Genomic DNA, 26,710 nt, shown 5'->3' on the forward strand with positions numbered 1-26,710 from the left:
TTTTTTTTCTTTTAATCACAGAAAAGTCAGAAAGTTTCAGCACTCACTTGCTCTGAGGATATTCTCCTTGCTGCTGCACCTGGACTGGACCTGCAAAGAGAGCACAGAGCTTGTGAGCTACAGAAGTTAACAAGCATGCAAAATACAGAGATATAATGGGCAAGCTCCTGGGATCTAAGACAGAGGCTCTACATATTTTCAGTATCATTCTTGCATACTCTACACAAGATTAAAATATTTAAGCAGAAGAGTAATAGTTGATGGTCAGAGTCTGCGACAAGCAATTTAAAACTCCCCTAACAATAAACAAGATGGCTAAGAACAGGGTAATAACAATAAAATCAAAGAACACACTATTTAAAATTATTTGTTAAACTCCAGTTTTATATAAAAATTCCACATTTTCTCATATAATTATGATTATTTTAAGTTTGAACCTAAGTTTATAAACAAAATACTAATATCACTGTCTTTTCATGACCTGCTTTACAACTCCGCTGTTAAAACTTCCAGGTATCAAAGAAACAATTTAAATATATTCAAAATATATTAAATATAGATTAGGTTGCTTCTTAAGATATTTAATAATCCTTCTTCATAACTGTATAAACAGCTCAGAGTTGTATGAAAGCTCTTGGCTAAAGCCAGGGAAATTTACTCTATTGTTTCAGTTTGGCTAAAAGAAATGCAGTATTTGGGATTAATTTTATACTGCATTTTTATTGTAAAAAGTAACAGTGTCAGAACAGCAACTGCCTTCTCAACAAATGCTCTTCCTAGCTGCTTGGCTGTCCCTGTGCTATTCCAGATTTATTAGTCTGACTCCAGTGGAGGACTCTCCTTGGTCTAATATTTTAGTTAGCACTTGCTTTTAGAGTTCTGTCTCTTTACTTTATAGATTTAAAAAAAAGAACAACAACAACAATAAAACAAACAAGTTTTGGAGGTTATCAGGCTTGTGGACACAACACAGGTTAAGCTGTATCTTTGGTGAAGCATCATCGCTTGTTAATTCTTCTCAAGTTTGGAAAAACACCACATTGCACAGGACAATGAAGTTGCAAGTTGGGAGATGCACTAACCTGAAGCCTGTTTTAGGCCACGTCACCTGACTGAACTGCTCACACTGCAGCAAAAAGCTTTATGGTGTGGTTGAAGTTGCAGCCACAAGCTAAAGGAAACTTCTCTGGAAGACAACCCCCTAACAGGAGGATGAACAGAGTACATCCTCTTTTGCACATCATTCACAGGGATACTGTATATTTCCGTGAGATGACTAATACAATAAAATTATGTAGATGTAGTTAAGGAAGTGGAATAGCACAGGTGACACACAGGGTGTAATTTCCCTTGCAGAGAACATTTGTCTCTGCTGAGAAAGCGAAGGAATGAATCCAGATTATCTTTCAGAATTCAGGTTGGATTTGTAGTTACAGAACAAATGCATAGAAAGTAAATATGTATGATCTGACAGTTATGATACACAGTCAATCCCCCAAAGGCTGCCTTCGTAAAAGAGCAGTCCCTGAAGTCTGAAATGAACCAATTTCTAAACCTCTTTCTTCCATTCCACAGCAGCTTGCCCCAAATGTATATTCACATAAAATACCGTATTCTACAGCGTAACACAATCTATTTATAGTAATGGAATAACTTATGGAAAGTAATGTTGCAACTTAGAGTGGGTTATGGTGTCCTGCCCTGAAAAAAATGTTTCTTTAAAAAAATAAAAATAAAAAATCCCTCCCTCCTTCCCACCAAAAATACCATACAAGAAAACTTCAAATGAAATATTAATGATGCCCAAATTTGGCCCAGAGTTGTTTTTTTTTTCCCCAATTTTAAAGGCATGACATAAACTCTCTTTATAATAAGAAAATATTTATCTATAATTTACCAAAGGACAATTCTGGACCAAAAGATGGTTTAATGACATGAAGGGAAGCACGAAAGAGAGAGGTGCTCAGTGAGAAAGAGAGACAGAGAGAAGGGGAGAAGCGAGATCGCATGTGGCAAGCCAAAAGACAAGTGAATGCAAAAGGAGACATGGGCCTACGTGTATAGACTTCTGTTTAAAATGGAAGAGGCTCTCTTATTTCTCACTGAAAACCATATGAAAAGAGAAAACGAGGAATGGGCCTGCTGCAAAATAACCAAGCAATTTAGCAAACTGTGGAATGAAACTTAGTGAGATAACATAGTCCTAAACGAACAACAACAACAAAAAAAAAAAAAAAAAAAAGGCAAAACCAAAGAATACAAAACACAAACATTCAGAAACAATCTACTAAAACGAAGTAAAATAAGCGATCCAAAGGACACAGAGAAAAGCTACTAGAGAAAGAGGAAAAATGTTAGCAGACAAAGACAGTGCTGAAGAAGTAAAATGGAAGTCAAGAGAGAGTCTTCAACAAAGTGGAGGAACAGAAGGAGCCCAAACCCATAGCGCAAAGCCATGTTTGCGAATGGAAAACAGCTCCTTTGAGCAGTAATAGTTACTCTCGAGTTGTAGCCTCTATTCCTCCTGAGTTCATCTTTAAGCCCTTCCAACCTATAGTGGAGCTAGTGTATGGACAAAAACAAGAGATTTATAATGAACAGAGCAGCTGAGATTTGCAGATCAAATCTTCTAATATAAAAAAACGTGCTGACAACGTTTTGCTCTTACAATGTCCAAATGGCAATGGAAACAAAAGACAGCTGGCTTCACACACAGCCTCGCCCAGGTCATTTTTTTAATTCTGTGCACACAGAGGACTTCAGTGACAAAGTTAATTTTGCTTTGTGGCTTCTTACAACCAGCCTAAAGTTTGCAGTTTATCACTCACCTGAAGGGCAACATATGCAGTATGGGAAATAATTTGCTTGCCACAAATTTTAAAAGCAGCTGTGGAAGAGGAATCCATGAGATTGAAATAAAAGGCTTGAGCAGCTAGACTTGGCTGTTTCCCAAACTATGCCCACAGCTGCAGAATACAAACCACGTTTTAACATAACTGATATCAGCATTTATAATCATAGAATACTTCCATTCGTTTAATATGAATTGTATACTCACATCCTAAATGCTACTTTGAAACAAAACTGCATTAAAATAGGATTTCAGATAAAACCCACCAGTTTTCTAACACGTACAGTTTTAGCTGTAAGGGAGTTTTGTAGAAATGGAGTCATGTGCTGTAGGTGCCTTTTATCATATTTTATGCTTTGTAAATTTTACTATTTTGTGACATTTACAAAAAAAAAAAAAAAGCATTCCTTTCACAGCTACTGCGAAGTAAAGATTCCGTATTACACCACATACAGTACCAGGACTGATTGGGACAAACGATTACTAGTATTATTGCAATTCCTCTTGCTCACAGGTTGTTTCAGAAACAAGAACCTGTGGCTGTCTCTCCTTTCCCGGGAAAGGGAGAGTTTCTTTGTTCACTGCTCAGGTCCACAGCTTGTTGGCTCACAGTGTATCTTGGCAGTAGATACAGCAGCTATCGTTCAGTACCATTCTCCTGTGCAGTCCAGGCAGAATGTAATCAAACCCAAAACATTCAAGTCACATTACTGTTTCTCAAGGAAACTGAATTTTATGATTGTTTAAGGTACAATTTCATTGTGCTGAAATGCAGAGTATGCTTTCTCCCATAGGCTGAAGCATTAAACAAGACTCTGAAATAAAGTAATTAAAAAAAAAAAAAAAAGAACTAAGGGAATGGTAAAATCAAGAGATCCACTGACAATTTCCATCTATCAAGTATGATTGGTTTGAAAAATGAAATCATCGACTGTAGTAAATTGGATGTACTTAAATCTCCATGATATGTTTTGCTGCAAATAATAAGTGTGCACAAAAAAAATCTTTACAAGAAAAACAGAAAGAGACACAAAGAAAAGCTCATGCTGTAAGTGAAAAATTAACGTGAAAAATAAAGAGAAAAGAAAATTTAAATAAAAATCCTTTAACATTTTACCGTGATCTTTAGGAATTGTTAGAGAAACTACTTACCTTTTATAAGTCATAACAAGATTAGCACAGAGTATTAAGTCAGCTCTTCATTATGGGAGGTACAATTAAAAGCCATCGGTTATAATAAAACAAATTGCTACACAAAGATGAGGAGTTTCCAGCCCAATATGAAAAGCTAACTCTTATGGGAGAACATTTCAACCCAAGTTTACAACATGAAGAACAATTCAGAACACGGACATCAAAACATGATTTATCACCAACAGAAGGAACCAGTTTCTCAGGAGCACAGAGACTGTTGGAGGCTTGCCCATAATCTCGGTTACTTATGGGACAGCGTTTCGCTCCACTTTGAGGAAAGCATGCAGAATGTGGAACCACCAGCAGAAACCCAAACATATAGGTCGACACAAAGGACTAAGATACAGGAAAGGGAATGGGCTTTGCCAAGCTGTAATGAAGGAAGCAGGATATGCAAAGCATAGCAGCAGTTCCCAGCTGGAGAACTATATCCTCTGTCCCACAAATGCCAGATTTATTTATGAGGTGTTGCCCATGTTACAGGTTATTGCCTAGGGGAAAGGGTATTACTCAAAGCACCTCTCTTTGAAGCTCCAGCTGTAACGCGAACACAATTTGTTCTGCATGGTCTGGGAAAGCACAACGTTGCTGCTTTTTTTCACATTTCTCCATCCTCATAAAACAGATACATTATATGAGAAGTAACATGACAATACAGCTCCCTAATACCTCACGTAAATGCTTCTTCTAATTCGATACTGCCAAGCAGTGAAGTGGCAAGAGGCTCCTCAGCGCCACTCCGACTTTAGCGCATACTGTGATGGCTAAATCCTTTTTTCAAAATGTACTCACCATTTATATATATAATGCTTTCTAGATTAGTAATTATATAATCTGAGTTCTCTACCATATACTCAGTGTATATGTCTTCTGAATGTTCTCTTAAGCACTGAAGATTTGCCTACTTTGAACAGATGTAAAATCATATATGCTCCAATTTGCAAGGAGTTTACATGGTCCTTCCTGCCTAAAATATTCCTTCCTTGCTAACAACGCAATAAATATCAGTATCTGTATCTAAATACATAGAACTAAAACATAATCAATAATGTTTCAAACCTGTGTAGCAACACTGCAAGCAATACTAATTAATTTTGGCCTATTACTGTAAGCCAAACTACAAAAGGATTGAAAAATGTAATGAAATGCAATAATTAATAAAGTTGCTTTAAGTCTTATCTGAGATAGGCAGAAAATAGTAATTGCTTAGGTTTTAGTGATGTGCAACATAAAAATAAGGTTGCTTGAAAAATTTCATGGAAAAAGTGTGTCTAGAATTGCCAATTTAAAACCTTTTTAAGCAAATAGTTGAGGATTAAATAATCCTATTTAAAAGATGCCATCTTCCTATTTCAAGAATGCATCAAGAAGAGTGCTCTTCAACTGAGATGTGCATGTTTTAAGAAAATGCTTTAGCACCACATGAACTAGAACAAAATTCAGTCCAAAACTAGATGGAATCTCCCTGCCCTCCACCTCTTCTTTTTTTTAACTTCAACATTGAAAACATCACTTAAAGGAAAAAGAATGTGATCTCAAGGAATTTTATAGAAGCAAACACATTAGCGCGTTTTTTAAAAGGAACAACGCTGTTGGTGGTGTTCACATCACTTTATACACACATAACGTTGTTTTCTACATTAGGAATTGCTAACCTGGAGTCAGAGGGAACAATTAAGTACTTCTAGGGCACTATTCATCCATCCTGTTGTAGGCATCTACTTTAGGATAAAAACAAATTTCACCCAAGATTGCCTGTTTTCTCTATTGACTGCAAGTGCAGTCTACAAAGTTGGCTTAGACACAGATGTCTCTACTGTGCACGACTCCATTTAGTTTGGTAAATCCTATCTGACGTATTTCCAAGTTACTCATAGCTAAAAATGATGACTGCAAACTCTTCGTGCTCAAGCATATCTAAAGAATATAAAAGCTGCACTGAAATAAAAAACCCAAAAACCATTCTTAAGAAATAAACACTTTCCAAAAATAAAAAATATTTTAGGAGTAGATTTTAGCTGCTTAATAAGTGTTATATTTAGTTTAGACTGGACACTAAACAAAAGTGATCTTCAAACCTAGAATACACCTTTATGTCTTTACCCACATATTACTGAGTTTTATCTTTTGTGACTTTTTTTTTCCTAGAGATCTACCTTTTACATGAAAATACAATCTTAATCATTGTTTCCCAGTAGACTATGAAAACAGACACTAAATTTTATGCTCAGATTATGCTTCAACTTAAATGCTGTCTAAGCAGGACAGCTGAGAAGGATGGCTGAATACAACATAGATTCAGAAGGGTTGAATTCCTTCCTTTTACAGAAACAGAACCAAAAAAAAAAAAAAAAAAATCAATATTTAGAACAGAGTGTGTTCCTAAAGGACACTAGGAAGAATTTTCCGGGAAACAAAAGAGATGCTGATTATTCACAGCCTCAACTTAAACTGACCTTGCCCAGCAATGGAAAATAAGTGTTTACTCTTAAAAGAGAGTTCAAACAAAATCTTACACATCAATCTGAAGTGCAAGTTAACACCTCACAATGATAAAACAAGAACCACCAACATACATACAAAAAAAAAAAAAAAAAGCCTTTAAAACAAGAAAGGAGACAAAACAGTAAAGCAAAAAGGCCAGGTCAAAAAACTAATAGGAAACCAAGTTAGCTACGTAAATTTAGTAGTTGAGAAAAAAAGATGAAAGAGAAAGGAAGTGTTTTTAATAAAAAGAAATCCAGAAATTCCTTTCAACCAGTTAGATGGCAATATGCGAGAGAAACATGATCACATACTTCCCCGGCACTCCGATAAAAGTAGACACTATACAGTAATTCACCTGCAAGGTGAGGGGAGTGGAAAAGATGAAATGGGCAGTATCATTCCTTCTTGAGGCCTTTCAAATACGTTTTAGTAAATATAAATAAGTATATATTACTAAAGGAAGTGAACGTAATCAGACCTCATTTTGATATAATCTTACTTAAATATCCAATCAGAAAACAAACAAAAAAAATTTTTAAAAATCCTGTAGTCTTTTTTTTTTGCACTGAGGAAAAATTGAAAATTCTACTGCTTCTATTATTAGCTGAGATCTTTTGTAAGTTTAAATGAAAATCTTTAGAAAACCCCAAATGCCCTGGAAATGATCTTTTCTTTGGGGCATTCCTTGGAGAGGGAAAAAGTTTGGAAATTTGTGACCTTTATTCTCTCCAGATAACAATGATATTGACTAATGTAGATCAACAGCCACACACATACCTGTTACTAATAAACCTCATAAACTAAATAATTTTTTGCTAAAAGTAGTGACATGAGAGAAAGAATTTAAATACCTGTGCAAATTCCTGTATGAACACATATGTTCTATATGTTCAACTCTTGCTGGCTTCATACTGAATACAAATTTTATAGCCAGCATATGGGAAAAGCGTAATTGAGAGCAATACCTTGTATTCGTAACGTTCTTTAGAATAATTCCTCCTTGATTATTCGCTACAAAATGCTTGGAGTGGAACCTTGAGAAGTTTGTAGATTGTGTAACTGTTAGGCTGCCGGTCAGTTGTCTTTTTGCACCATTTCACAACCTGGCAAGTTGATTAATGACTTACTTGGCCTTAGGAGTATGTGTTAAGTGTCTGAATTATTTCCTGCCTGACCAGTATTAAGACCTTTTCAACTCCTTCTCCGTTCCAGTTCCAAAGGCTTTTTAAGCTACTGTCTTTCAGAAGGACTAAAAATACTGATGTATATAAATGATTGTCTTAAAGCACAGAATAAATTAGTCTGATCTTTGGCATACATTAATATGATTAACATCTTAAAATAAGTTTAATTTCTATTACTTTCCATTATTTTCCAAGTATTTTGCTTTCAAGTAAATTTCAACTACTTTTTCATTTTTCTTCCTTGACCTTGACCATCAGTTAATTTAAATGCAAGAAATGAAAATAAATATACTCCCAAAACACTGCAAGAAATGAAAACTACTTTTCCTTAATAGTGTGGTGCTTGAAATTACATTTCAAAAGATTTCATGAATTTTAAAATAAATTCTTCCTCCAAATATAGTCATGTAACATTAGTAAGGTTAAGTGAAACACGTGACTGTTAGGAAACATCAGAGCGTTTTTATCTGCACAGTTCTTCGTTTTCTTTGAAAACGCAGGCATTATATGACAGTCTCTAATTTCATTATATTTGTTTTCAGTAGAGCTTCTGCTTCAGACATGATGAGGCTATTTCTCTTCACCCTATCTGCTAGATAACTGATTTTTTGTTTTACTTTCTAAACAATGCCCAAACTCCATCCTGAGTGGGGAACTAATGGGGTACTAAACAAGAATCTTTCCTATGATCTTCCAGGGATTTTAAATCAAACTTTTAATTCCAGGAAAGTCTAAAAGCCATATTGCATGCTTATTCTCATGCTTTCATGCATTTCTGTCCTCCTAGATGCTGATTACAGAGGTGACATGCCTCATATCTTTATGCTAAAAAAGAATGAGCGTGTGAAAAACAGTAGCAGCAAAACCAAATCAACAATAAACTTTAAGAGTTACTAATCAAGTGACCAATCAATCTTCAGGCTAAACTTGTGAAAAATGGGCATCATCCATTTTTTTCTTACACTGGCCTTTGGGAGCAGTTTTGGCTGAACATTTTAATAGTTACGGGCAGTCTAAAGGAATGACTAGACTACTTTTAAATTATATGAGCATGAACAAAACATATTTTTCTTCACGTGATTCAATCAGAGAATCTGCACAGATATAGCTCCAAAATAGCTGAAAATGTAGCACAACATAAACTACCTTCTTGTTTTGTCAATGCCACTCAATTCACTTGCATATGTGTGTTTTACTGTACGAAGAGAAATCAGAGCTTTCCTTATTTAAATGTGCCCCCACTCAGAGGACATTGTCTGCCTAATATTTCTACATTGATAAAGTCTTTTTTGCACAAAAACAGTTTATGGCTGTAAACCTCATGTCTTTTAGCTGTCAAAAAAAGCACTACAAAAGTCACAAATGTATAATATCTTGATTTTTACACATTTATCACAAAAATACATATGTAAATACACATTTACACAGAGTTGAGAACATATTGTAGGAAAACCTGTCTGAACTTGGGTAGAATGAGACAGGTTCTTGCAGACATGTTTGGATTTGGTGTTTCTGTATGCAAATCAAGGGAAATTACTGAATATTTGTATGAAGAGATAGGAGGATTGGATGGTAGTAATGACATTTGAGCACTTATCCCTCTGTTCCTGGCTTACTTGCTACTTTCTTCCTTTCCCCTGTCGCCTCTTCTGTCATTTGACGGGAACAAGGAAGATGTGAGCAGGTTCCTTGGATCACTGGTTCTCGATAATTCTGGTGCCTAAGATAACCTCTATCTACAGCTAGAGCATGCTAGAATGTGTTATCTGTACGTAAAATTTTAAATTTGCTGATCTGTTAAGTGCAAGAAGTACATCACCAGTAAAGTACATGGCTTTCAAGAACAGAAATAAGACTTTCATATTTTCCTATTTTTAAATTCCCCCCTCCCTTTTTTTCCTCCTATCTGGCTCCTCTAACTGTATCAGTGTACAATAAATTATATGCTCTGTCCTGCACACTAAGCGAATAATGTTAACAGTGAGAGCTGTGGTGAGTATAAGGCTTTCATATTTTTTTTCCAAAGGAAGGATTTCTACCGTGAAATGATCAGCATGGTCACTAGGAATATCTGGCAAGCAACTAGTTATTTTTAAACTGACAGCATGCTTTTATGAATGTCCTTAATTAGATTAATTAAGAAGATTAGATTTACCCAATGTGTAAATTTAATTTCTGGTGTTGCATGTTGACACAGAATCAAAGTATCTTTGCACTGGAAAAGAAGCATATTCCTCACAAATACATAGAACATTATGTTCTTCACGTTAAAGAATTTGTGTTAATAAATGTTGTTGAAACTTTCTCAGATTTTTCAGCTGATCTTGAAGTATCATATCTGAAGCCTTCAGGTAAGAGCACGAAAGCTAGTAAATAAAAGTAACGTGTCCATTACAGTCACTGATGCATACAGCACTCAAACCAAATCTCAGCTTATGTATTTTTAAATATAAAAGTGAATAAAGCCTTTTAATATTAAGATTCAACTTGGGAGCAACTACAGCAGGGAAAACAAAGCTTTAGTCATCTCAGCAATAAATCGGAAGTACTGGGAATTTCCTATATGAAGAGCTAGCTTACCCATAGAGGCAGAAAACTTACATTCCTGTGAGGAGAATTGTTAAAGTGAAATCAGTATCATCAGGGAGAAATAACTTAATTATATCGGAGCATTCATAAACCGTGGAAAAGAGAGGCTGGAATCAAGTTCTGCTGAGAATTATGCTGTTTCTGGTAAGTTGGTAATTTCTTTTGGAAAAGCCAGCAGAAAAACAGGTGCAGGAAGAGGATTTGCCCCTAGGAATCACCCGCGACCCTCCAAAGCTGCCTCAAAAGTGAGATACCTTTGGGGCTGATTTGAAGGGGGCAGTGCAGGCTGCAAGGGGCAGGACCCAGGCTGAGACCAGCACACTGGAGAAGGACACTGGGAAATGCAAATGCACGTTACATGCACGAGCTGAAACTACAACCAATGAAAATGAAAAGGATACTCATAGTTCCCTGACCTGAACTAATTTGTTTCAGAAAGTTCATAATGGATTATATATCTGCACTGCAAGGCAGGATGGAATGTCTCACTTTTTAAAGAAAAAAGAGAAAAAACTGCATTTAAATCTGAAACATCAAGGCATATTTTGTCTTAAAAAAAAGACAATGAACTTAAGAGCTTAAAATGGATGAGGATGTGGAGTTATTTCTGAGTTACTTGATTCTAAGATAGAAAACCTTATATAGCATCATCTGAAATATATCTATGACTTTATCATTTTTTTTTTTAGTGCCTATCCTTCTAACAGACATTTCAATTTTATTTATTCTCTGCTTGCTAAGTGCAGATTTGCCAAGCATTTCACCAAAATAAAAATCAACAAAAACAATTACGTTTTGGGTAAGATGAACAGATAAGAGTTTAAGCCAAAACCTTTAATAGGAAATGAGATGCTTTTCAAAACCCAGATTTTACCACTTCCCTGAATGTGAAAGACTTTTGTGTCAAAAAACCCCAAACCATCAACAATAGAAAATCCTAGTGTTTCGACTGAGTTTATTCAAAGAGAACAAAAGAACAGTGACAAGTATTTTACTTGATAATTTTACTTGACTGAAGTCACAAGGTAGGACTATGAGCAGAGAAGCAGTAGAACTAGGTTAAATTTTGTTCTATTTTTATCATATGAACTGCTGATTGGTGCAATGTGGAATACAGCAGTTTGCAAACTGAGATAAATTATATTAAAAAGTGAAAGTATAGAACATACAAATACAAAACGGATTTTTTAAATGAAAAAAATTAAGTGAATTCTACTGTAGATATCTAAGACAGCATTCAGTGAAGTTATTCATGTGTACCTTGATGAGATTACTTCACTGATGCAATCCTCTTACCAAAGAGACTTGACATTTTGCCATACTTCCATTCATGAACTGTCACAAATGCCTTACTTTATATAATATCTGTTCAAAAAGCAAAAATATCTCTTTATTCTGGTAGGACAATGAAAATACTATAGAGGATTTTTTGCTCAGCTACTAATAAAGATTTTTATTTTTATTAGCATTACCTATTAAAGCTATTTTCTCTGGATATATATAATTCTTAGGACACAAAAATCACTGAATTTTCAGAGTTTTGCATTTTAATACGCATAGAAGAAACTGTATATCTCTAAAAGTTAGATTTTTTTTTCCAGAGGACAATGCTACTATTAGCAAAGCAAAATACAATAGAAAAATGTAACTCTTTAAATAAGAAGTGACAAGTGGCTGAACCTGACCTCCTCCTGTCACCTGAAAGAGAAATATCTATAAATTCTATTCTTATTTAAAAACTTACTGTTTGATTAATAACTGCAAATATAAAACAAAAAGAAGCAATACTACATTGTAGCAATATAATTGTGCAAAACTCCAATGGCTAGTGGCTTTGCTGTCTTCATTAAGTTCTGAGCTGTAGGCATGCTCTTGTGTGTAGGTGTGCTCAAATTTGAATATAATACACAAAACGTACAGGGCTGTGCCATAAAAACTGAGTAAAAACTAGCAATTTCCTTGGTAATCTACTCAATAAGAAAAATCATAATATTGGTACACTTTCATATTATCATAATACCATTTTATTCATACTATCATATTATATTACCATAATAAATCATATTATGGTACACTTCAGACTGCAAGTCTAAAGACTACCTCGTGTATATCTGATCTATTTAAGTTACTTTCATACTTCCACAGTTGTTACTCTAATAATCTTCAGAAGCAGTGACAGTAACATGATTTTAACAATTTCAAGTTTCTGATATTGTATGTGGGTATACACTTCAGATTTTCCTTTCTATTAGAATATTTGCATAATTAGAAAACCAAAACCTATATCGAAGTATTCTCTAATGCCTAATAATAGAGGTTGTTATTTTTCCAGTTACCTACCAATTACATTGGTAATTATCACTATTGAATTCACTCTGTGAAACTTGGTAATTGGCAAACGGCTGCCAGAAAGTTTTAAGCTATAATATCAGAAGAAATTAACTGTAAAACTTGCATGAATTGGAGCACTTGATAGTAATACATGGGAAAATATTTGGGGGAATAAAAAGGAAAAAATATGCAATTCAAGACAAGATTCACAAAGTATAAGGGATTGTCATAGGAAAAAATTCCTAGGCCAGGTTTCAGAAAGCTGGTGTAACTTCTTAGTGCAGGAGAGCCAGCAAAGCCTTCTGTAAGCCCTAGGTGCAGAATTTGCAGAAATGCAACAAAATCAAAATGTTGGACTTACTCTACACACAGAGGATGCTCTTGACTTTCAGTATCAAATGCAGCCCCCTCTGCCTTTGAGATGTAAGCGGTCCACACATATGCAAACCAGTTGTGCAGCACAGTGTAAATGTCCTTGAATTTAAGAACCTGTAACTAAAATTGAATTTTAGAGTCTATGCTGATGGCAAGTGCCCAAAAATTGGGCTTGCAGTTCTCAGTATTGCAGCACGGTGGTCTTTTCAGATTAGTCTAATTAGAACGAAGAACAATCTCTTATCTTGCTCAAGTTTTGAAGAATTAATTCAGTATTTACAACACTGGATAACGTATACTACAGATAATTATACTCTAATCTGGAGCATTTTCAAATCTTCCTGCAGTCTCTGACTGAATGAGCTTCTGAAGTTATGGACTCAACAGACCACCTGGATATAGTGTTTTATTAACAAAGCTAAGTATATAATCAAATCCTGTTATCACCATGCAGTCATTACATATTCCAAAACTATGGGAGTAATTTTTTCTCTGTGAGAGAAAGCTAACACAAAAATTTGTAGATATCTCACTACACAAGACACCATGCGCTATTCTATTAATGATCTTAAATAAAATGGATGACATGCTATACACTTGAGTCTCTACCTCTTTGCAACTGATTTTTCATGCTCATGTTTTGTTCTCTGCTTTTGGGAAGCAGGGGAGAGCTCTGTGACGAGCACTGCTCTGCCGCTATGCCTGCAATCAGCAGATGAACTGGTTTCCTTCATTACGCTTTCAGCCAAACACACAGCACATGCAGAAGCCAAAGGAAAGGGAGAGAAAGGAAGGGAGAGAGATTAATGCTGATAATAAAAACTCGGAGATACCGATGAAGATAAAAATAATAGGGTCATTGCATACCTAAATGGAGTTTTATAAATTAGCACACTTCTGACTTCCCTCTGTTGGTCAATCAATTATTTCAAATTTTGCTCAGTATTTTTAAGATAAAATGTAAGTGAAGTCAATCTGGTCTAATTAAATGAGCTACAGCTATTTTAAAAAATATTACTATGCTCTGAAACAAGTGGATAATGAGTCAATTATATATTTATTACACACATACTATATTGAACAACTGCTAAGTCAGCATCATTGCTAATTAGTGTTATTTCCACTCATAGAAAATTCATTAAAATACTCCTACTAACAATTATAAAAATTACAGGCATCATTTACAAAAGCTTTAGAAGCTAAACTATTTTCATAAAAGATGGAAAGATTAGATTTGTAGATTGCTAAGTTTGAAGATGAAGTGAATTTATAATTCATCTTTTGCTATTTCAGAGCATTAAAGATCTACTTTTCTTCCCGCTTCTTAAAAAAGCTTCCTAGTATTTGACTGAAGTACAACCAGAGAGAGAGAGCTTCTACTTCATTCTAGGCAAGTGCAATTGTTATGCTGTTGACTGGGGCTCTAGAGAAAAGAAAGACCTGCACAGTACCTGGACTTCAACGGAATGAAAAAATTGCCATAGCTAAAGAAAAGTTTAAAAAACTTTCTGCCCATTCCTCACCAACATCCTTCAGTTGACCATGCCCACAGTTTTACCAGATCTGGAAACAGGTGACAATAAAAAGGATCAAGTGAAAAGAAGCTTTTCTTTAATTTTAGACTCTGAGATGGTAAACACAAACAAGGATCTTTTCCATGAAAGAAGTAAACTTTACCTCAAATTCTTCACAGTAGTTAATATACAGATCCAAGTTTGTCTTCTAATTGGAGATTTGGTGGAACTTTAAGTAAAGACCTTGCATGTAACAGCTTAAAAACTTCTCCAATATAGTATAGTTCTTGGCCTTTCTGATAATTTTTGCTCAAATATTACCAATTCATCCAACCATACTTAGAGGAAAAAATGGAAAAAAAAGGGTACTTTTAACTACATTACATGATCTGGATGACCAAGCAGTCAGATTATCCTTATTTTTAGACATAAATATCTTCTTTTTGGACAGAATATTAAGGGTAAACTGATTGTACCCTCCCACATTGGCACCCTCATACTTCAGGTAGCAGACACTTTACCAAAAATCTCTGACTTCCTTTGTGGACAGGGTTCATGAAACACTTCAGTCTCTAATTTTCTTTTTCTGTTGAGGTAGACTACTTATTCCAAGCCTACTAATCACTACAAAAAATTGACAGCTATGAAAAAGACAAAAAAGTTTTTGGAATCTGCTTAAATAGGAGAGCCATAACTACCTACCTTCTACCTACTATGGAAACATCCTGACCTCCGTCCCTTTCAAAAAAAGTAATCCCTCCAGAATGCGAAAGAACAAATGGTCAGAGTTGCAGGCAACGCAAGAAGAGTCTGTTCTCCTTCACATGCAAAAGAGCAACTTCACCATTTTTGCTGATGAGAATTGAAAGAGTGGGATTTGTAGGAAACCAAGTGGCATCAAGCTGAGATGCCTGGAGATCTAGAGCTTTTTTTTTTTGGTTAAATTCACACAGATCTTTCAGAAGAATGGTTGATCAAATAGGGATGGGCTCTGCCTTTCATTCACAAGAACTAAATTCAATTTCTTGCTCTCTGTATTGGCTTAGAAGAAGTCTCTATCTTTTTATAAGAATATGATATTGAGAACTATGATAAAAAGTGAGACCTTCATTGCTATAACAATGAAGCAAGAAAAATATGTAGAATACATACCAGATACCTTAAGGATATATAGTAGATTATCTTTAAAATAACTCTAAAACAGTCTCCTGGTAGAGCCACAAGCAGTTGTGGCTCTTGGGCAGAAAATCTGTTAATATCTCTTTATCCTTAAAAAAATTTTATTAGCTCTTTTGTTTGTATTAAAAAGGATAAAGAAAGTGATAGGACTGATGGCTTCAGTGGCTGAAGTTTTTTGAGGACAAACCAGACACCCGCTAGTAAGATATACTTACATACAGTTAATCCTGCTCAGGGAGAGAGTGATGGTTTCGGTGAGCTCTTTATGTCTGCGTTTTGTGTGATGCTCATTAACTGAGTGAATTCCTTATATGAGGGAATAAACATAACTAATCTGAATGAGTCCAGTGTCCAAACACAGAGCGTCACATAACAACCTATTTCCTCCCACTTCACCACAGCTGCTTAGTAGACTCTCTAAAATCCCATTTGCCTAGAATTTGCCTTTAAGTCTTGAAGTCTTTCCTCCTCCTCCTCTGTCAGCGTTACCTTCACTTTTTGGCATGTGCGTATATTTGATAGGACTTCCAATAGTGGTATTTTTTGATAAGATCTTTGTATATGAAGTACAATTTAGGAACCAATATCTCTGATCAGCGTGTTATCTGCAGGTGTTACTGTGAGCACGGTCAACAAAACAAACCATTTTCTTTTTAAATCTAGAACAGCATTGCCATGGATCAAACCAACAAGCAACATTATTTTTGGAAACTGACTTTGATTTGGACACCAAGTTCATATATAGGGAAGCAAATTTTCACTTTAACATTAGGTCTAGAATTCTGCTCACTATGGTTCTATCACTATCCGGTAGATAATGACCCCAGGCAGACTTTTGGGAAATCGTAAGGATTTTCAGATAAGCATCCTGTATCTAGCAAGGTGATTAGTAATCATAATTCTACAGAGTCTTTCTAGCTACAATAATACCATTGAGCTAAAATAGCTCAGACTGGCAAGGCATCTCGTAGTGTGGTCATCTGTAAGCCCATTATGAAATTATTCTCATTTCAATGTAAGAGCAAATTAATCAAGTTCACATTATATAATTTATGCTCCTATGTTATGTAGCAGATGCCTAATTGTGGTGGTCCCAGACTAACAGGGTGATTTTAAAACCACGCTGAACATGGCTGCAGGGCGATCATGCAGAAATTTCCCCCACAGCTGATTTCTCCCCACCTGTGCACAGTGCAATGCAAAAAAATGAGAGAAAAAAAGGTAAATAAAATCAAAAGACGTGTGATGGGCAAGCAGGTCAACTGCGTGGACAACACGTGCAATATACCTCAGAAACACTATAGGTGGATGAGCACGAAGGGAGCCGAGCCTGGTGGTGCAGTGGGGAAAAGAAAACATTGTTAAAAAAGAAATGGTGGCACAGTAAGGGTCTCAGAAGGTTTTCTGTACAGGTGGCTCCAGCACTGAGATAGTAGTATGGGGGTTCATTAAGTTTCCAAGACCAGCTATTTCAGAATCTCCAAATTTTGGCTTTTTAAGGTGGAAGCTTCTTAAAAGAAAAATGGTTTTGGATTTATAAAATAGTCAAAACTAATGATGAATCTGAAGAAAAGTGTCAGTCTTTATTCTTCTAGAAAACTGACATTGTGACAAGAAAACAATTGATAACTTGAATATCAATTGAAAACTAATTCATAACTTTTTTTTTTTTTTTAATCTTACCTCTTCAAAAAACAGAGCAAGTTGTAAAGTCTAAATTACTAATGACTAGATACAGGGCAACAAAATTCTACATGCTATGTCTCTCAGTAATACAAAGGGTTGGGATTCCTATGGGACGCTGCTCACTGGCAGCATCTGTCAACACAGGTACAACTTCACTGGGAACATTATAGCTTTAATGATAGAAGTTGTCCTGAACCTAAATTGTTTGTTTGTTTTTTTTTGTTTTTTTTTTTTGTTTTGTTTTGCCTTTTTTTAATGCAATAACACAGCAGAATTGCTTCGTTTACAGTAGTAGCTCACTTTTTCCATATTAGTACATCACTCCTAAATCAGAGAGAAGTCAAAAATTTTCTAAAATTAAGAGTTTCCAGTTATTTACAGGATTTTCCTTAATTGAATCTGAAAATCCTTTCTTTGGCTGAATATGTTTCATATTTCAATTACAAAGATTAATCTCAATTTTAGGTTTTCTTTCTTTACCTTGTGTTAGTTTACTAATGATCTGATTACAACTGTCTGTGAAGATGAAAAACACCCTAATAAATGAAATGACATGGTTCCTATAAATACATTATAAAACTCCTCTTGTTTTTTTTTTCCTGAAGGTGGAAGAATGAATCATCAGAATTCTATGCAAAATTCCTTTAGAGTACAAAAAAAATCTTCACCATATAACACTTCAGATGCACTGATGTTAAAGTGAACCTAGCAATTATTTCCACATAAATTTTAAGTGATCGCTTCCTGACTTAGGTATTATGATGGACTGAGCAGAGAAGATGCCACTCAAAGCCACTCATGAATGTTCTTCAATTTCTGACATAAACATTTCATAATTCTTCACTAAAATCAAAAATATCACTTTCAGGAAAGCTCTACATTCCTATTTGTCTGTGATCATTTATGTCGTCATATATAACACATACATCTGTACTTCCTCCTACATACATATAATACATATATAGATGTATGCGATACATCCATAGATCTGTTTTTATAGGCACAAAATTTATAATGCTCTCACTAAAAATATATTTTGCTCTGACATTCTGTATAAATCACTAACTAAATAATATTACTGAGGACATCGGAATGACTTTGGACATTTTAAGCGTTCACATACTCTAAGACACTACCTCCCTTCCTTTAATGGTATATTTACTTCTGACAACATGGTATAGTGAGCTGATTTACAGAAGGATTATGTCACAATTAGAAAATGTTTCCAGACAAATATAAACAGAACGTTATTTTAAGAAATCAAGTAAAAAAATGCACCCTCCACCCAACAAATGCTGAGCAAAAATTGTTTATAGGAGGATTATTTTGAAAGCTTTCTAGGAAAGGTGACATGCTCTGGGTAGTTATGCAATACGCAGTTCTGCTATCCACCTAAGACTTTTGGATGCACTTCTAGTCAAGATTGCCATAATTAATTGCTACTATTTTCCCCATGTTTTGTCTTATAGTAGCATGGAAAAAGATGTTTCACTACTTTCAACTCAGCAGGTGAGGATCCAGAGAATGGATTTAAAGCAGGACATGTCAAAGCAGGAGTATCTTAAGTATCAGCAACTAAATAAATGGGAACAGCAACAATGAGAGGGTTTGGAATCTAACCAAAAAAAGTTTGAAATAAATTGATTTATCCTCTCTTTTCCCTACAATAACTTACAAAAGGTAAACCCTTGTGAACTTTTTTCTTGGAGATCGACTACAGGAAAATTGTTCTTACCTACCATACTCATCCATACTTCCATTTATATCTAGTCTAAATTTATTATTTCTTTTCAGACTTATTCCTTTTAGTAGTTAACTATTTTAAACCATTCCTTTCTTTATATTCATGAAGGTCCTGTTATAACAGGCAAATAATAATACTCTTTCCACTATAATTTCAAATACCTGTATATTGGATTTCTCTTTGTTCTCAAATACAAACACACATTTTTCTCTTCCAATACTATTTTTTTGTTATTCATAATTTTTTTTTTCCTTATTCATGCATGTATAGACTGTCAATTTACTTGGGTTATTTCCCCATAATGATGAAATGAAACTCATGGCTCAAGTGTTTTGGTTTCAGAATTGTCTTCAGGAAAGGATTTATCAATTCCCTATTCTTAAAAGGCACACTCATCCACATACTAATTGCTGTTTCCTTCAGTTATTTGCAACCGACTCATGCAGTGAGGTTGTAGCACCTGCCACATGCTCAATATTTGCATACCCTTTCTACACCATTGCTTTCTTTCTAACTCCTCTCCATTTTTGAACATCTGCCTGATGTCAGCATTCCTCACATGCACTGCTTCTGCAATATTAAAATTAAGTGTCAATATGTTTCTTATTTTAAATGCCACTGCTGATTCTGCAAATTATCACTAACATTACTTCCAATTTGTAGTCCCTGAGCTTTCGCCTGTTTCTTCCATTTGGAAAGAAGGGGCAGCTCTCATTAAGTACACTGCCTGACAATTCCTACCTATTCCTTTTAGAGGAGCAAGTTCCCATACTAACATTTAAGCTACATTCAAATGTGCCACTCTGCTTTATTTTCCCCAGGGAAATTTAAAGTTAAGGCAGCATATTCTCTATCACAGAAATGCCCCACCGTGACATAACATTAAAAGAATTATGCCCATTTACATGAGCTGAGAATCTGGTCCAAAAGCTGACAGAGCAATTTGCCAGGAGTCTGAGGACCATAGTGACTTTACTCAGATCTTTACTAAGAAAACATCATGACTAGAAATGACAGTCCCATAAAGGTTATCTTTTATCACAATCAAAGAAGGCAGGTGCATAATGTAAGAGAGCAAATAGTATAGAGACTGCAGCCTGCACAAGGCACAAATCTAGATGAAAAATTATGATCTGAATTTCATTTAACATTTTCTGTGCACAATATTTAACCACTACTATGATTTCTGAAAATACTGTTGGCAAAAGCCAGGACCTTTGATTTGGAAGTACTGGTTAAGATCCCTACAGAAATTGTTTCACATAATACTTGGAAACTTGAGACTTAATTTTACTTAAGAATATTCTAAACAATATCTAATTTTAGATTCAAGCATGTGTAATTTGGAAGGAACAAAGATTTAAGTCTAGAAAAGGAGTGTCTACAAGAAAGTTGAGTGAAGATCTCAACAAGAAATGGGCAAACAGATCTCAGTTTAGGAAAATTTTCTTTCTAAAGAATTGGATATTACTATTGATTTATCTTTTAAATTCACTCTGAAACAAAGGTTCCACCTTAAATAAAACACACAATTGTGCAATAGGTTTAACTTTCCCTAATGGGGCTGGCCATAAGTTACTTCATGTTCCCCCTCCCATACCATTCAATACAATTGCCACACAAATAGTATTAAGAACTTTCATTTAAACCCCTTTCCAAAAATACCATGGAACACATGCAAATTATTTCAAAGATGAGCTATTAACAGATCCCTTATTATTTTCTTTCCAAATCTTCTTTCCATCACTTACTACAGATTTGTGCTACTATTTGATCTGCCATTTCTATGTTCTTTTTTAAAATGTTGCCTTATCCAAAACATCCATTTTTATAGCATGGATCAGACTGGCAGTGAAAAGAAGCAGAATTTAGCTACTTGTTGTTATACTTTTGATGTGTCCTGATTGTCTTAAGAAATTTAAAGTGAATGTGAAGAACATATCCAACATTTTTGAGTTCACAATTATGACTGCCTTGCTTGCTTTGTCTTCTGTAGAGTATGACCATGATAGAACAGAAAGTGACACTGAGGAACAGAACAATTTCATGTCAATTAGTTTGTTTTAGAAGTTTTTACTTCTAAATATCTCTCCATGTGGTATTCTGTGTGAGAATGTGTGTCTAGAACAACCTCTGTAGTATAAAATTTCATGGTGTCATTTTTTTCCTGGCTTTATGTTTATTCACTAATACTAAATCATGAATTTAAGGGTGAGGATTCTAAAACAAAGATCTCTCTCTGCCTTGATTCTAGCTAATAGGCATAGTATGTCACCAGAAGTATCACATAGTTTATTCTCCCAAAAACTTGATTGTTAAAGAAATTTGCCATTGAAAGGATCTTTTCATCAAGAGATTGCATAGAAAGCTGCAGTGTATTCGCACCTCAGTTTTCTTGCATCTGGCCTGCGAACGATTACAAGCTCAGTGACTTCTATTTGAGAGTGAGCAGAATTCAACTTTAAGTCAGACCTTAGAGCTAGATATGATAAAGCATGCAAATAGAGCAGAAATTATCAAATAATTAACTTTCACTAGATAACCATAGCAGATTACGTACTAAAATGATTGTGCTGAGAATAACGGTAACAGTCGCAGCATACAGCAGATACAAACAAGCCATGGCTCTAATTGTTCCGAGTCTTCACCGAACGATCGTTCAAAGGGATAAATGCAGTTATTAATTTTTACTATGCACAAAACTATTCCTTTCTAAATTCCTTGGCACATAACATTATGCAGCTTAAACTTTGAGTTCTAGAGAATTAATTGCTGAAAGTCTGATCTTACTTTATGAAGAAAACTCAAATATCATTTACTGTTGTCTGTATTATTATACAGGCAAGATCTATTAATTTCTAAAAGATTTCTGTAAAAGTGGATAAGAGGAGTCATGACTGATAGGCTAACTCTTAATCCTTTTTTCTTTTTCCATGTTTTTTTTTCCCCTTTTAAAGCACAAATACAGTATACAGGAACCATGCCATTGAATTTTTGTATTATAGGAGTCTGTTAAAATTTGCACAGCTGGCATCCAAACATATATTAAGCTATCTTATGAAATAATGTAAGGATCCAAAACATTAAAGGCAAACAGGGAGCTGTGAGTCTATGTGCTCCTGGGTTACTATAGCTCAGCCACAGTTTTCAGTTAAGGTATCAATCACAGACAGAAGATATATGGCGATTCTTCAGAGATACCAATTTTATTTCTTCCTAACACTAATATTCAGGAAAATTTTAGATATGCAATTTTGGTTTTGGAAAGGGATTTGCTTTAGCTGTTATTAAAGCCAAAGTTTGATTAACATTCATTAAAATGTTAATTTTAAACAAACCCTATCAATTCGGTCAGGTTTCTCATACGCATTAAAATGAAACCCCAGCTAGAGAAAAAGGAAAACACAAAGGGAGAAAAAGGAGAAAGGAAGAAGATGGGGATGAGCAGACAAACTAATCAGATTTGGTGTTACCAGCCAGCGGAAGTTTTAAAAAAACAGATCACCGAGTGAAATCGTACATTTACTCGGAGAGAGCATCCTTTGACATTGCCTTCTAGGTGATCTCTGAGCTCCTCCAGCTTTCGATGGAGCTACATGTAAACATCAGAAAATGAATTGAAAAAGCAAGCTGTTCTCTTGTCACTTTTTTTCTTTTGTTCTTTGTTTTACTTTTTTAAACAAATCATAGCATAACACATTTCTCACTGCCTTTGGCAAAACATTTCAAGACATCAAAGTGCTCTGCACAATACAAACATATATACTCAGTAAACTTTGAAACTGGATACAAGGCTTTTTTTGCTTCATTAACAAGGATCTTTTTCAGGACAGGAAAATATAAATATAAAAAAATAGGGAACGGACTATAAAGCTACTGAATTGACTACATTATTTATTTATTGGCAAGGCAGTGTTGTAGATTTTTCATTAAAAATAACATTTTAGGAGTGAATTTTAACACACAGAAATCTTAATTAGGATTTTATATTGTCTATATGGGTATTCATAACAGATTTTGTGCATCTAAATACATCTTTTGGTAGTGAAATTAAATCTTGGGCAGTCAGAGAAGGAAGTAGGAATCCTAAGATAGGTGTTAATATTTGAACATTGAACCCCAGTGCTTTTTAAACTAGTGACTTTCATTCTGATGTCACATTCATTAAAATAACAGATGAATACGAGCCCTTAAATAAGCTACACCTCTTGCATATATATTTATGTGTATACAATTGTTCATGATGAGCCATCAAAAGGTGAGAGTCATAATAATTATCTGCACAGCGTTTAAAACAGACCAGTAGCTGTGCCTGCCAGTGCTTTCCTCTGTGTGAATTCAGCACTATTGAAAGTCTGCTACAGAAACAGCAGTCCATCCGTCATGGACAGAGTCCATCAGTCATGGACAGAGCTCTTGTATTCTCAAACCTCTTCCCAAAATGTAAGATAAAAAGCTAAAGCCTCACAGACAGTGAGGAATGCTACAGGTGCCTCTAGATATGGCTTGTATAAACAAATTGAAACTGGCCTCTTTTTCTACACTGAGGTCAATTTAAATGGTGCCATCACTGGAAAGTGGTGCATAATTAATCCTTCTCCTCCCCTTCTTTTTGCTCAGTGAAATTACGTTTTCACAAAGAGCAGCTGTAGAGGAGTGTTGGAGAGCAGAGAGGATGGCTTGTCCTGGAACAAAGGCAGTATGCACACATACAGGAGGAAACAAAAAAATCAAAAACCAAGGAGGCAGGAAAGCCAAGGAAAGTGCAGAAAAAAATTAATTAGCGCTTGAGAAAGTGCTAAAAAGGAAATAAAGTAGAAAAAAAAAAAGGTGAAAAATTGGATGGTAGAAAAATAGCCAACTTTTGAGACGGAATCTTAACAGAATGCCCTAATCTGCCATGATCAGCGTCTTGGCAAAGCTGGAGAATTTCCTGGGTTTTTAACCATTTATTAGTGTGTAACACTATTTGTGAGTGGGTACAGCTTTGGGAATCTGCCTGTTCTCTTAAATGCTCTAAACACCTGAGTGTGTTAGTGCAGACATGAAAAAGGCAGGATTCTGAACTGGCTAGCTATTAGCAAACAGTGGCTCCATTCTTCTTAGCCTCACTGGTCTCTCATTTCCTCTTTCTTTCTTTTTTTTTTTTTTTTCTGAATTAAAGGCTAGCTAGACACTAAGCAGTCGGCTTCCTTTTACTGATCTTTTGTGGCATTAAATGCAAAATGTGTGAGCACTCTACACGTTTAATTACGCTTCAAGAGGGGGAAGCGGTCCTCTGAAGATGAGTAAGTCACTTCTCTGTGTAACAGGCAGTTAAGAGACAACAAAAAGCATAGATCAGAGAAGTGGTTTAATCATGATCCCCAAATGACAGGCACTTCGAGAAGGTCGCTCCTGTCTCCTGTTTGTGATGACATTCAAAGCTAACTAGTTGGCAGCTCGCCTTCAGCAGGTTGTTCTATGTGTAGCACAGAAACAAACAAAATGTGACCCAACAGCAATAAGAATACTGAAATAAAAGTGATGGAATGGTGAGAAATGGAAAAAGCCCCTTCCCTCCCTCCCCTCACCTCCCCCTTCAAAAGGAAAAGTGTAGGCTATAGAAGAGAACTTGCAAAATAAATGTTAGAAACATATTTACTTTGAGGGATCCAACTCTACTAGCAACTCCTTTGCTTTCATCCGGCCGTCTAATTTGCTACAATGGGGGAAGATGGGTAAAAAAGACAGAAGAATAAAGAAAAAGTGAACTTAAAAAAATTTCCACACAATCAGTTAGCAGTACATGCAAGACATCAATTTGACTCTCTGAGACATCTCTAGAGGACAAGGACACAGACTTTAATTTCTGGAATAAACGATGCTTTACCATGTCATTTTAAACTTCCTTGTTGATAATTTTTACATGCTGAATTCACCTTTTTTTTTTTTTTAATTATTTTAGGAATACATGCTACTTCTCTGATTTGGATATGGAGAATAATGAAGTCCTAAACTAACAAAAGAGAAAAAAAAACCCCAAACCCCCACAACTGTATCTTTTACTACAGTTAGTATTTGATTCAGATCACACGATCCCACTAGGTTATTACTGCGAGCATCAAGCCTGACAAGTATCACTGCTGATACCTGACAGAACGCAATACAGATTCCTATTGACCCAGGTAGAGAGATTTTAGCCATTGCTATCAAGATCCCCAGTTAAAAAATTATGCTGCCCAACCAGAAAATTTTAATGCCAGACCAACATTGTATTTTTATTCAAATATGAAATATGCGCACAATTTCTTTCCCCACATCTCTCGCCTGATTCTGTTTTCCTTTATTAATGATTTTTTTTTCCTGAAAGATGCATAGAAGGGAAGAAACAATTGAAACAGCTGCTTTAAAGGCTTTGTATTGCTAGCAGCATGTATAACAAAACCATTCATTTACAAAAAGAGGTCTTCTCAGAATTGCTAAATCCAGCAAATAGTCCCTTTTTTTTTTTTTTTTTTTTTAATTGTTGTGAAATTAAATCCAAGTCAGGTCTTTTGATATAGAGAGAAAGAAAACAAGAAAAATGACTTGAGGAATATCCTTCTTGGTAATCTGAGTCAAGACTGAACTGATACTTTTTATTATCTGATGGTTGTTCCATATTATATGTAAAATAGTTTAGTCTTATTCAAATGTGGTGGATCCTTTTAAAATTTTAGGAAATCTCAGAAAGTAAGACAACGCTGGCCTGGGACAGAATAGCAAAAGCAAAATTTATATTGCCACCACTTGATTCTTTCTGACCAAGAAAAAAATTGCTAAAATATCCAAAACAAGGTCAGTTTATTTTTTTTAATAACTTGCACTAGATTTTTGAGAAAAATAATGCAACTAGTTAATATATTAAGGTTTTAAATATTCACTTCTAACAGGATGCACACTGCTAAAATCCACTGGAACTTTTAAGGAAATTGTTGCTTTCCTCTCTAGTCTTATCACACTGGAATACCATCTGTTTTGAACTCTCTCAAATGAAATGCCCACATTATCATTATAGTAGGACTCCAAGCAAATCTGCAAGCTACTCTAGTATTCTGACTAAGAACAAACTGCCATCCTTAAAAGAAATTTGTCTCCATTAGACTAAAGAGTCAATTGAAGTATATGCAGTTGTAACCTACTTGTTCTGTCCTTCTTAATTCAAAAGAAAAAAAAAAAAAGCCTTGAGGAAAAAAAAGGGATTCTTAGTTGAAAAGAAAACAGGAGTTAAAGCAAAGGTCCTTTGATCAGCCTCCTAGTTCAAGCAATAAGGCAAACTGAAGCAGAATCCAAATTCATGATATCAATTTTTTTTTTCATATCAGATTTTCTCTAAAAAAATGAGAAATGCACTGAAAAGAATATGCTGGTAATGCCACACAACAATGTGAAAGCAATAAGAAGATATTAATAAAAAATGTATACATATCACAAACCTCAGAAAAAGTTGCATTCCCTTGAGGGTAATTTTTTTGTGGTAACTCCTAGTGTAGGTCGTGCAGCAGCTCAAGCTGTGCTAACGGTTTAGAAATCAGTCCACGAAGAGGCTGAGGTT

At 35.1% G+C, this 26,710-nt stretch overlaps 1 protein-coding gene across 1 annotated transcript in view; it reads right to left on the bottom strand.

Moving 5' to 3' along the window:
* Positions 1-47: 47 nt before the first annotated feature.
* Positions 48-26,710, bottom strand: part of LOC112957970 (gephyrin-like) — a gene marked incomplete at its 3' end in the record, with an annotated part of 201,292 nt that continues 174,629 nt past the window's right edge. The window contains exons 11-14 of the mRNA XM_026051762.1: positions 24,779-24,835; positions 16,993-17,034; positions 2,500-2,562; positions 48-90 (exon numbers count right to left, since the gene is read on the bottom strand). Coding sequence (XP_025907547.1) covers positions 48-90; positions 2,500-2,562; positions 16,993-17,034; positions 24,779-24,835 — 205 coding nt within the window. The remainder of the gene's footprint in view (positions 91-2,499; positions 2,563-16,992; positions 17,035-24,778; positions 24,836-26,710) is intronic.

Source organism: Nothoprocta perdicaria, unplaced genomic scaffold (assembly GCF_003342845.1).
Source record: "Nothoprocta perdicaria isolate Ctin4 unplaced genomic scaffold, notPer1 scaffold_8, whole genome shotgun sequence".
NCBI classification, from domain to species: Eukaryota; Metazoa; Chordata; class Aves; order Tinamiformes; family Tinamidae; genus Nothoprocta; species Nothoprocta perdicaria.